The sequence below is a fragment of the Ammodytes marinus genome, assembly GCF_949987685.1.
Source record: "Ammodytes marinus genome assembly, chromosome: 10".
NCBI classification, from domain to species: Eukaryota; Metazoa; Chordata; class Actinopteri; order Uranoscopiformes; family Ammodytidae; genus Ammodytes; species Ammodytes marinus.
In genome coordinates, this window is record NC_137214.1 from 12,346,094 (window position 1) to 12,358,979 (window position 12,886).

General features: G+C 40.1%; 1 protein-coding gene across 2 annotated transcripts; it reads left to right on the plus strand.

The window, feature by feature from the left end:
• Positions 1-342: 342 nt before the first annotated feature.
• On the plus strand, positions 343-12,549 carry stx3b (syntaxin 3b). 2 transcript variants are annotated; one of them, XM_080034967.1, is made up of 11 exons: positions 343-693; positions 6,575-6,649; positions 6,799-6,898; positions 7,523-7,597; positions 7,752-7,822; positions 8,212-8,320; positions 8,430-8,503; positions 9,060-9,194; positions 10,023-10,133; positions 11,551-11,671; positions 12,101-12,549. In XM_080034967.1, exons 1-10 carry the CDS (start codon positions 664-666, stop codon positions 11,638-11,640), a joined length of 870 nt encoding a protein of 289 aa, XP_079891093.1. In that variant the 5' UTR covers positions 343-663; the 3' UTR covers positions 11,641-11,671; positions 12,101-12,549. The 2 variants fall into 2 exon arrangements, with proteins under 2 accessions (XP_079891093.1, XP_079891094.1); XM_080034968.1 differs by lacking the exon at positions 11,551-11,671.
• The last annotated feature ends 337 nt before the right edge of the window (positions 12,550-12,886 follow it).

The following is a 12,886-nucleotide window of genomic DNA, read 5'->3' on the forward strand; positions in this document are numbered from 1 at the left end:
TCAATGCAACTCAATGCATATTTTTTATAGGCTATTTGGTTTGCCTATGTTAGTTTGTTGTAATTATGCAAATGAATGAATAAAAGTAGGCTACCATATTTAAAGCCTCGTGGCCTTTTCATCTGCATTCCCCGGGGCAGGTCGAGGTTAAAGTTGTTGGAGGCAGTGAAGTAGCCTAGTTAAAGAACTATATTATCCCCTACAATACCTGAACGCATCACCAGTGCAGGTGGCTTAGGGCGTGGCTACACATCCTAGTGGAGGGGCACTTATCCGCGCATGCGTGAGCCAGAAAATTGCGTTTTAGAATGATTACTGGTGGCCAGAAGAGAGGCAGATTATACCGCTGCACACAACTGTTGTTTTAATCCCCATGAGCGAGGAGATTTAGCAAAGAAAAAACACCGCTTTTTAAACCCAGCAGCCATATTGTAATGAAAAGGGACGGAAAGACTCCTGTTTTCCGAAAAAGTCGTTTTCTCAGACACCTCTGTCAAGACTTTTTGGGAGTTTAATTTATTTTTCTTACTGGCGGCGGCTCTGTGTCGGACAGCTAGCCTGCCAGCTGGCTGAGGAATTCACAGACTGGGACTAGTTTCTGAGCCATTTTGAGTTTTTTTATTTGGTTGTAAAGGTGTTAGGCCTACATTAAACGTCTTAAAGATGAAGGACCGATTGGAACAACTCAAAGCGGTAAGTAGTGTCAAGGAAATGTTTAAAAAATACCCTCGAAGTGCCCTTTTTTCTCCCTTATTGCCTGGCTGTAACCTGAAATATATCTCTCTGGAAAACGTTTCTTTCGATAGAAATAAAAAAAACATGATGGGCCTAAGTTTTGTCTTTCAATATTGTCTGTTTTACTTGACACACAACGTAGACCTACTAACCATTTGAACCTGTGTGTGTGTGTGTGTGTGTGTGTGTGTGTGTGTGTGTGTGTGTGTGTGTGTGTGTGTGTGTGTGTGTGTGTGTGTGTGTGTGTGTGTGTGTGTGTGTGTGTTGACATATAACTCATAATAAATGTAGTAACACTGCAGGGTGGCTGGAGGTTAAAGTAATCCAGTCATTCACTCATAATCATCTTTACATGAAACCATGGTGTAGGCTGTATATGGTGTGGTAGTCAAGTGTCAGATATGTTGGCCTACTGCAATGAAGTGTTTGTTTTTAGCTGCTGGACTGTGTCAACAGATGTCTTTAATAAAAAGCCTTATTTTTAAGTTAGTATAATACTTACTATATGTACTATAATAGTTGACCTTACAAGAGGGAAGTGTCAGCTGAGATGACAACAACTCAATCATTCTGTTTTAATTTCCACACACTACCAGTTGCCATTATGGTTTTTTCGCAAAAGGCTTTTGATATCCAATTTTTCTTTGTCAAGTTATTTATCAAGAAGAGATGTCAACAGGAGTCTCATATCTGAGGATATCTTGTTCTTCCCTGTTTTTATGTTGGACTGTCAAGAATAGACTAAAATAAGTAATTTCGAAGATGTCATTTTTCTTTTTCACTTCTAATTATTGTCGCCATTACTAATGAAAACATTCTAAGCCATAAAGTACAACGTTGAAAAAATGCCTAAAGTAGGCTATCTACACTTAGGATGGACTGAACCAAGAAGCCTCTTCACCTTTTTGTTTACAGTCATCACAGTCACATTACAAACTGTATCTGGCAACAAGGACATTCTTAGCGACAGAAACATCCCTTTTGTATTCCTCTTTCCCCTATTCAAACCTGAGGTAATGACAGTACTGTAAATACATATAAGCTGCTCTCAGTGGAGGTGAGGCCTTGATCCAATTGTAATTGTGTCCCCATAGCTACTTGTAACTGCTGGCCAAATATTTGCTGTGTTTTAAAGTTGAAGGTTTACCCCCTCCCCCCCCCCCCTTCAGGCGTCTGTATCTCAGCCAGCTGGCTATTTTTCTTACTTTCTCAGGGACAGGGAGTAGCCTACAGATAGCAAGTGAATTGGGAAGTTGACAACATGTTTACAAACTGTAAAAAATACTTCTTACTGCCCTCTTTTCCTGATCTTTCTTCTGTATCCCAAACTCAGTCGCCCACATTTGTTTCCCTCCTTGAGTTGCCTTTCTAATGTTTAACTTGCTGGCACTAAAATTCTAGGCTGTATCTAGGTGTGTGTTTGCGTGCATACGTTTATGTAAATGTCAGCTCATGATAACATCACCTGATGTAGGCTCCTGATTTAAGGAAAGGAAGGGCAAGAAGAAACGCTGACTTGCACATAGACTAACCTGGAGCTATGTGGCCTAGTAAGCTTTGAATACGTTTTTTTAGCTCAGAGCATTTAAAAAAATAAAATACCAAGAACATAAGTTGATACAGTAGCTCTGCACTTTCCCTGCTGCTTCCCACCCTAGCTCAGGTATCGGCATGGTGAATGGGGACAATTGTAACAGAGATGACATGGCCTCTTCTTCCGTGGCACATTGAGTTTTCAGTACGAGGGCAACAAACTGTTTTCATTTGTTTCACTGCTAGTGATGTATCATAACTTATGCTCAGAAGTCAATAATACAGATAAATAAACCAATTTCCTGTACACACACACACACACACACACACACACACACACATACACACATACATCACACATTATTTGAGTTGGCTTCCTTCCTGCACGTAATATTTGTCATTCTGTGTATTTTTAAATTGTGCAAGTGACGAAAACAATCTAAAACTAAACACTAGACCTCATGGAAAATTGTGGCATTTGTCACCATGCCGCTGTAAATCTAAGCCGAGGTCCTGCCCAGCCCTGCTGCTGTGATAACCGGCGGCTCATTTTCTAAATCATCCCGTGGGAAAATTCTAGTGCAAAATTGCTTGTTTTGTCCTACCAACTCTCCAAAAGATATTGAGAAAAAAAAACTGCCTTCTTTCAAATGTGTTGTCTGTGTGTTTGTTTTGTCATTTATGATCCTCACAGACAAAGTCCAACAGTTTTACTACTGCCAATTCCTTTATAGATGAGGTCACCGAGGAAGATGAAGGGGAGGGTTTGACATTCAGCATGGCATACATAGTTAGTTTGCTACAGAACCATAAGTCATACAGGTCACTTTACAGGCTTTACTTCCTTTAGTTATTATTAGTAATTTGGGCTGTGGTGAAACTGTCAGTTCTGTATTGCAAAGGCCTCAGTGTTAATTGTAGTCATTGCCTTTGGGAATTATGCAACATGACATATGGTGCTTTGTATGCAGAGCAAGTGCAATTAAGTGATTTAAATAATGGGCACAACCCTCCGTCTAAATGACTCCCGAACGGATGTGCGGCATGTGCTGTGTTTTCCTAATCTCAACCTCCAAATAATATCCGCTGTGTATGTAAGTAAGCATGAGATTATAGTGTTTTTATCAATTTCGGTCCAAATAAAAAAAGGGATAAAATCTAATTGGATGCTTCGTGGTTCAGTCTGCCAGTCAACATTTTGTGGCATTAGTTTATTATTTATTTATTGAATTTTTTTTAAAGAAAGTATTAAGAGTTATATATAATAAGTAACATTCTTTTTTTGCAGAAAATTCTCTAAAATTCTGGTTAATGTTAATCTATTCAGCAACCCACGCTTTTCTTCTCAAACATCAGATTTCTCATACGGCTTTTACAAAACCACAACTTATCATCTATATGGTTACACTGCACATTTTACTGCCAACCTCTTAAATAAATAACTTACTGTATATGAATAACACCTATATCCAGAATTATAAAACTAGCCCCATGTTTTTTCTGACAGTAGTATAAATAGATGAGTTGAGTCGCAAGATGAGCAAGTGAGTACAGTATAACAAGGAATGTTGGGAGAAGCTTTCCCTTGTGACTTAGTCTGACTATTCCTGTCAGTATCAAACTGTTGTTACACAGTTAGCAAGTGCCCTGTGTGTGTGGCCTTTTGTCTGTTTGGTTTGGTTGAAGCATTTATTATTGCACACGTCAGTTCTTTTCCCCTTTTATGTTTGGCTGATACAGAGACACTGGAAGGAAGTCAGCGCTTGTTCTTATCTCACTGCTGCAGAAATGTTCTGTGAGGGGAGCACCCTGTGTGGGCTATTAGTCGTGTCTCCCATGAATGAATTCGCCTAGAAGTCATAAAAACAAGTTCAGTTTTTATTCACAACCTCTGTAAGTAGTTACACCAGCCTGAACCAAATAGACATGGCTTTTACATTTGCAATTCAAATTTCACACGAGGGGCAGAAAGCTATGGAGCGTCTAAAACTCAGCATTTGAACAGAAAGAATGATGTGCTGTTTCAGAAAATGGAAGTAACAGTAGCAACTTCCTATCATTTTCATAATTGATTCATTTGGCTGATAATCGATGAATCATTCTGTGATGTCAAAACTCAAGAAAAACCCAAAACAAATCAGCTTACTATCAAGTATGACAAAGAAAAGACAAAAATCTTCCCATTTGTTAAAAAAAAAAAAAAGACTGGAAAGAGATTAGCTCGAAAAATCACTAATGCCATGAAGCAAATATGGAATAATTTGATTCATTTTCTGTATCAACTTATGGTTCCAGATGTAGCTCTGAATCCTTTTTTTAAATGACTGTATTGTTCTTTGTGTAACCCAATAAGAAACCAGTGTAATTTCAGTGTAACTCAATCTGTTTGTTGGAGAATAACGATAGAGTTCCAGAGCTTTTATAGTGCACTGAAGCAGTGTAAATGGAGTGTAAGTTGATGTTTATTGAGATAAAATTATTTTCGAAATTGAGGCAGAGTAAGGTGACATCGGAGTGTCAAGTCGACAGGTTGGCTGACTTTCTCCGGGGAAAGTCAAGCATTCAGACTGCAGTCTCTCAGTCACCCATTACAAACAGTAACACAAAATACCACTATGTGTCAGAAGTTTAGTCTGTCCTCAGTAAAAGCACACTTGTCTGTTAAAGGCAGATAATATAATATAAAAAAAATATATTTTCCCTTCCCTATTTGCGTCATAGCGTGGCCCTATGATGTCTGTGTTTGCTGTGTGTCTTTGCTGTGGTTTGTACCAGTCACTTGAGAACAGGTTGAGTTCCTGGAGCCCGGACCTAGTCCTTCACCTTGTAAATATAAACCAAGAAGTGCTGAGGTCTTTGCGGCCGAGCTGTGTCACTGTCCCGTGTTTACTGTCCGTCCCTCGTGACATACTTATGACTTCAGCCCGACTGAAGCCTTCTGATAAAGTTTTATTGGGTACAGGCTTATTAAGGTCAGGTCAATAGTTCTGATGTATCCTGCTTAGCTGATGGATGTTCTCTCTCTGACAAGAAATACACTGAAAATAGTCAAGTTGAAGGCTGACTACATAGAATTCAGTTATAAATATTGGTTTAGGCCTTTTAATAACTCACTATTGTAAGAATGCTGATACTTGTTGATACTTAATAGAAAAATATTAATTGTGATTATGTTTTTTAAAGACTTGGGACTAGGACTGGGTATCACATTACAAAGGCAGACTGACATGTGTCTAGTTTGGCATTGACTGTCAGAAACTAGATTTGAAAGTGGAGTTTGAATGTTTGATCAGAATCTTAGTTTTCTATTGACCTGTTTGACTCATTCTTGTTTTCCGAGGCTTACATTTCCTGTTTTTAAATAAACAATGTAGTGTCTGTATTGTATAGACAATTAGTCATCATCATGTATTAGTATTGAGATATTATTAAAACAATCGTTTATTATATTTTGGGAAACGGGATGATTTCTCCTCTTGTTGAGATTCATATGAGGGGATCGATAGCACTTTCATTGTCTGTACAGTAAATATGAAGCCATGGTCAGCAGCTGGTAAGCTTAGCTTAGCATAAATACTGGAATTGGGGTAACATCTAGCCTTTCTCCCAGCAAAAGTTTAAGAAAAAATCCACCGTTAGAGAGAGTAGTTGAGGTTGTGGTTCCACAGTTACCTGTGTATGGGAGTTTTTCTGAGCTGGGACCAGTTATTTCCTTTCACTTTCTGGAGTCCCTGCTCTGCCAGGCAACCTCACTGTGAGTGCAGTCACAAAACTCAGGTTCTGCACTGGCACTACTATCAAAACCTTAATGAATACCAAGCCTAATACAGTTTGCAAAAATGAAACATGGGCCGTTGTGAATGAGTTTTAAACAGGGATGGTTTGGAAACATGTTAACAGGATGTGTCTTTAATTGTTAACAAGGTACATGGGTTCTGCATGCTGGTTTGGGTCCACATGTAATTTAAAATGTGTTTAAGTGCCAAACACTGGATGTACAGTATCTGTTTTTCTTTAAAGGGAAGGAAGCTGTACACGATACAATATAGAAGAAACACAAGATAATATGAAAAAGACTAAATAGAAAATAAAACCCAAATAGTAGACAATCGTCATCCAGACAGAGATATCTCTACTTCTTTTTTTTACTCTGTAGAACACAATGAACGTCCGAAGGACCCTTTAATCCCTTGGTTTTGACGACCTGCTTTATACTTTGAGCTTTAGAAAAACATAATGCCCTTCACACACCAGCTGGTACTACCAGTGCAACTCTGATGCAGCCTTTGCTTTTTTATCCCGCTAGACGTGCGATCAAGATGACGAAGAGGTGGAGATTGCTATTGACAATGCAGCCTTCATGGACGACTTCTTCCTTCAGGTAGGTGTTGGTGCACTAGTGTGGGCAATTTGCTGCTTTTACTTTGTCACTTCACTTTAAGAGGGAATTTATGGATTAATCATTAATGTGAGCCTTCGTTCAGTTGCATACATTTGAGCTTCATGGGGTGTGTTTGTGTGTGTTTTCAGATTGAGGACATCAGGAACAGTATCGATAAAATTGATGAGAATGTGGCTGAAGTCAAAAAGCTTTACTCTGTCATCCTGTCTGCTCCCACGTCAGATCAGAGTAAGATACCTCAACACGTTTTCAAAGAGGAAGTCTAAAGAAAGCATCAGTTAGTTCTCACTCCATTTTGTTGTACCCTGTCATGATTTTTTTTTTCTTGTATCACACATTTTAATAAAAATTTACAATTTAAAGCTGGAGTCAGCGATAATGGAGAACACTTCTCAAAATCAGTATTTCCTTACGATCCTCTATCTGTCCGTACTCTGTGTGCGCTGCAAAAAAAGCTAGTGTTTATACACAGCCTAGGCTCTGTAAACTGGTATGTAAATAAAGGGTATATAAGCAAATGGGCCCACCTGGCCCACCTTAGTTCATCATGACCGTTTACAAAGCCCAGGCTGTGTATTAACACCACTGTATTTTCTCAGTGCACACACACTGGTAGCTGATTCTGAGGAGATATTCACTTTTTTTGATAAAAAGCGATTTTGCACTCCTTATTATGGACTCCTTTAATGCAGCGTCACTGATTTGATGTGTTTTTGAAAGACTGCTGATCTTTCCCCTAGCCCTATTAAAATGTTTACTTTATTTTCTAAACATAATCGGTTTGTCTTTTACTTGCTACACGTTGCTAACATCCTTCTCTGTTTAATACCACGTGTGTCTGCACCTTCCCAGAAACGCAGGATGACCTGGAGGCAATCACCAACGACATCAAGAAGATGGCCAACAACGCAAGAAACAAACTTAAGAGTGAGTCTGCCTACTAGACATACACACACATGCACACAAACACACACACATTGCTCGTCAGTGAGAATTATGTTAAATTGATTTAATTAATGTGAAATGTTACTGAAAAATGGAACGATTGTGTAAGTGACATGTCATTTGGTTTCCTACCCAGCCATCGAGAGGAATCTGGAATCAGAAGAACAGGAGAGGGTGTCGGCTGACATGCGGATACGTAAATCACAGGTAAATTATGTCTGTCTGAAGCCTTGGATGGCTTCAAGTAAATGCTGGTTACCTTATGCTGAATGTAAACACCTTTACATATTGAGGACCATTAAGATTTCATTCTGGGGGATGTGTTTCTGTGATGTATGAATATTACAAAGGAAAAGAGGACTTAACGTATCTAATATTTCAAACTTCAGAAAATGGAACAGTGTTATTTTAATAACCTATAAAAGCATATTTAATATCTTTAATTTTAAGATATTTTTTTATTTAAAACTTAAGCAGGGGTATGTTTGTCTTTGACATATACATATAGCATGTTTATGTCTGACTTGAGACGGACTCTTTTTACAGCCACTGATATTACCTATGTGCCAATTCCTTGTTTCCCTGTTGTCTCCCAGCATGCAGTGCTTTCCAGGAAGTTTGTGGAGGTGATGACAAAGTATAATGAAGCCCAGATAGACTTCAGGGAGAGGAGTAAAGGCCGCATTCAGAGACAGCTAGAGATCAGTAAGCAACATCCACATACTACACAGCCATGGAGGCATGTGACGGTGGTCCCAGGGTCGACTTTGTCATTAACTTTTTCCTTTTCTTTTCTTCCCTTTTCCTTTTCAAGCTGGAAAAGCAACAACAGATGACGAACTTGAGGAGATGTTGGAGAGTGGCAATTCTGCTGTGTTTACCGCAGGGGTAAGTGTGTGTGCGTGTGAGCATGCATTTCCTATGCTTTTAAGAAAAGTTGTCAAGTTGCTCAGTTAAACTCAAGCCACCTTGTATCAACTGGTTAAAGATTAGCTTTGCTTGTGGTTTGGCTTGCTGGGCTCAAAGTCAGTTTGCTTGTCCGTGCCTACTTGAGTTTTCCAAACCTCCTTTGACGTACCATCTAAACAGCTTTTGCTTACGAACAAATGAATGCAGAGGACAGGTGAAGACTGGGGATTCAGTGCTTGTAATCTGCTTCTAAGATTGGCACAGGATGACATAGATTCTGCTGTATTGTTTTTCTTTGAGCAATTGAGAAGAGAATCCCTAGTATGTCTCTTCTGATCAGAACTCAACATGTTTTCAAAACCCCTTTTAACTTGTGAGAAACCCTCTCTTGACCAACTTTTTTTTTCTTCTTCTTAGCTTTAGCTATTTTGGAATAATATCTTGCACAAGGAGAAATGAAACGAGGAAATAGAAAAATGTAAATCTGTCTGTACTGGTCCTGAATGGCAAGCATAAACCTTTCCCCTCTATACAGATTGTGGACTCTGGGATCTCTAAACAAGCCCTGAACGAGATCGAAGCTAGGCACAAAGACATTGTGCGTCTGGAAAGCAGCATCAAGGAGCTGCACGATATGTTTGTAGACATCGCCATGCTGGTGGAGAGCCAGGTAACACTCCTCTACAGCCACACGCCCATTCTTTCCTCCGCCCGTCCGTCACTTTACGAGCTTCTCGTCTATCTCATTACATTACATTACATTTAGTTGATGCTTTTATACAAATTGAGTTCCAACTTGAGGTAGGCGGATGGATAGTAGCATTAAGGGTCTTGCTTCATTCATTCATTGACTCTTACTTTTCCCCCCATTGTTCCACCCTGACTGTTGGTTGCTATGGTCTGACTATCTATCTGCATCTGCCTCTGTCTGTTTCCATCTTTTCCAGCTCCATGTCTTTCTTCCACCTCTCTTTACTCTCCCCTGCCACTTTCATCTCATCACCCAACATTGACGGACGCCATCATGAATGCACCTAGTAAGATGTTCCAAATAAAACATCATTCCTGACATCAGAGCAGACATTCCCCTAACTTCCCGTAACCCTAACACTTAAAATGAAATCAAACACATATAATTGTTGATCAGTCAGTCACTGTATGTTTGTGCGCGTACAAAAGTCTAACCACATATTTCTTGCTGCTTGAATCATGCGTACTGAGGGAAAGGCTTGTTTGAGGTAAGGGCAACACTCCTGCTGTTTGTGTTGTGTGATTTAGGAAGGAAGCTATTGTTTTATTAACCTTTTTCTTTCATTTGAAGAATGTTATTCCTAAAGAAATCTCAATAAATTCAGCTATAACATGAATATGAAGGTTATTCCTCCCTTGCATTACAAACAACTCAATAATTTCCATATATGGGTCCTTGAACAAGACCTGTGTATTGTATTGAAACCAGTGCACTATACTGTTTCTCACTGTTTTGCTTGTTTTTCAGGGTGACATAGTAGACAACATAGAGCAGAATGTATCCAAGTCGGTGGATCACATAACAGTGGCTAAGGAGCAGACCAAAAAAGCTGTAAGGTACCAGGCCAAAGCACGCAAGGTAATGTCATTTAGCCAACTGCTGCACCCGCCTGCTCGTGACCTCTTCCTCTGTTTCTTTTTTTTCCTGCTTATTTCCTAGACGCCTTTTTCACAGTTGGCAAATTAAACAAACCACAGTTTGCTCATACAGATCACACACGAGTGTTGCTTTCTGTGGCTTTTTCTGTCTCTGTCTCTGTCTCTGTGTCTCTCTCTCTCTTTCTCTCTCTCTCTCGTTGTTTTATATATTTTCTTCTGCCGATTTTTTCCCCCTCCTGACACCGCGCCCCATGTCAGGGTGGAATGATTGAGAGGATTGAGAGCAACATGGACCAGTCGGTGGGCTTCGTGGAGCGGGCCGTAGCGGACACTAAGAAAGCTGCAAAGTTTCAGCAAGAAGCTCGCCGCGTGAGTGACCATAGTCTGGAAGAGCTGGTCCGGTTTCCCAAAAGCAGCCATGATAGTTTTGTTTTTAAGATTTACGAAAGAACAGCGACGGCCCCTGACGCAGATGAAATACAAAAGAGAAGGTTGACGCCACAGGACTAAAAGGTCTAGACGGATTACATTTTACAAGCCAGAGCCTAGGCTGTGTATTAACACTAGATTTATATTCTGCGCATACACAGTACGGACAGGTATTGGATCGTTAGGAGATATTTAGCGATTTTGACAAAGTGATTTTGACAAAAAGCTTTCTCCAGAATAGCTGACTCCACCTTTTTTAAGAGTTGTAAATCTGTTCCTCTGGCCAGTGTTTTTAGTATCTAAAAAAATGGATACACTGATGGATCTACTCAAAACAAACTGCCACTGGAGTTTCACCCGTATTTAAAACTAGTGTTAAAAAAGGTGCTATACAAAGATAAATATAAAATAAAATAAACAGCACGCCTCCAGCAACGCAGCCCACTGCTTTTTGATGCTTTTGGGAAACCGGCCTGACAACACAAAGCCACCATCAAGACCCTGATCCTCACCTGTGATGACCCCCTGACCCTCCTGACCTGCTCTGTTCCTGAACCCTGTGGATATACGCACCAACCCGCCCCAAACTGAAATTACACATACACACACTCTCACACTCAAAGACTTTGCTTCCACACTTCTCTCTCTCTGTCCTTTCTCTTAGACTTTAACTTTAACGTTGTCTTTGTTTCATGGCGTCTGCATCAGTCTGTGTTTTTCTGGGTGTGTGTAAAAAAAACTGTCAACACTGTTGTGCCAAGACAAAACTGGTTTATCAGATAAGGTTGATGCACTGAGTGTGTGCTGTGACCACGCTACAAAGATAATTCCTGATATTGTTGCCATATACTGTACAGATACATTAGTAGGAAACTAGTACAAATCCTACGTTACATACAGCTGTGGATTTAAAAAACTGTTGCCTTTATGCATCTGAAGGTTATTGCATTCTCGGTTGTTCCCAACAGAAAATGGTGATTATAGTGGTGATTGTGCTGGTCGTGCTGGCCATCTTAGCTCTCATAATCGGGTTGTCAGTAGGATTGAAGCACAGCTGATGTAGCTGTTTGAATAAGAGGAGAACTGAGGGTGAGTAACTCTGGAGCAAATAACCTCTGCGGTGCCACAATGGGTGTGGGTTTGAGGCGTGCTTTGGAAAAGGATTAGCATGTTTTTTTTCCTTAGGCTCTATTTGTGTGGGTGTGTGTGTGTGTGTGTGTGTGTTGTCTTTCCATCCCAAGGGCTTACTTGAGGTGTGTTTGTGTGTCTTTGCGGTTCATGGGTGTGGGTGTGTGTCAGTGTGTGTGTGTTTTCCCTCCTGTTCTGCAACAATTGCCTCTGGTATCCGCTGAGCAAACATGTAGCACAGTGCTAGTGGTAGTGGGTTAGTCGCACATTTGTTTGAGCCGGTGTTAGTGTTTGGCCTGTGGGTTCACTTCAAAGCTCACGCTCCCTCCCCACCCGTCATTAAATCCTGTTCTCCTATTTGTCTGTCTCTGTCTATCTCCCTCTCTGTAGAAGATGATCATTATTGGTGCCTGCTGTGCTGTGGTTCTTGTCATCCTCCTCGCCGTCATCCTCTCCCAGACACTATAGCAGGAACCGCTCGCTGTCTCTCCAGTTCATTCCATCACCCACTCCATTCTGTCCACCATCCAGCTGGACCAGATACCAATCACTCCATATGGATATATAGTCATTTATAACATGTACAACTCCCCATGTAAAAGAGAATTTAAAAACTGCTGCTTTACCTCTGTTGGAAAAAAAGACATTGTAGACCTGTGATACTTATATAAACTTTTAATCCAATCAGAACCGTCCATCCTGCTCAGCGAGGGTCAGTTTTGACTCCCTTGGGTGTGGCCTTGACAGTTTAAGGATGCTCACTCTGCCACAAATGAGGAAACGATACCGAAGCTGACAACATATACAATACCTATTGTGCTTCAGCGGAAAAAGAAAAAGGGAATTGAAAATGAACCGATCGTGACTGGTCACTCCAGTAGGTGTCGTTCAATACTTCATTGTCTTAACATTTCGATGCCAAAGAATCAGACTGATGTTGGTCATCATCTTGAATTAATTTAAATAATCCAACAAGTCAGATCCTCTTCTGGAATCATTGTTGAAGTCCCCACATTGTTATTTCTTGCCTTTCTATGAGCCTTGACACATTTTGTGATTGAAAACATTCACTGTATTGGGATTTATTTTGGTTATTGGGGCCAGTTCCAGCACTTTCACATTTTCAAAAGTATGTATTTTATCTGTAATGAAGCTCAGATTATCATGTAAATAATA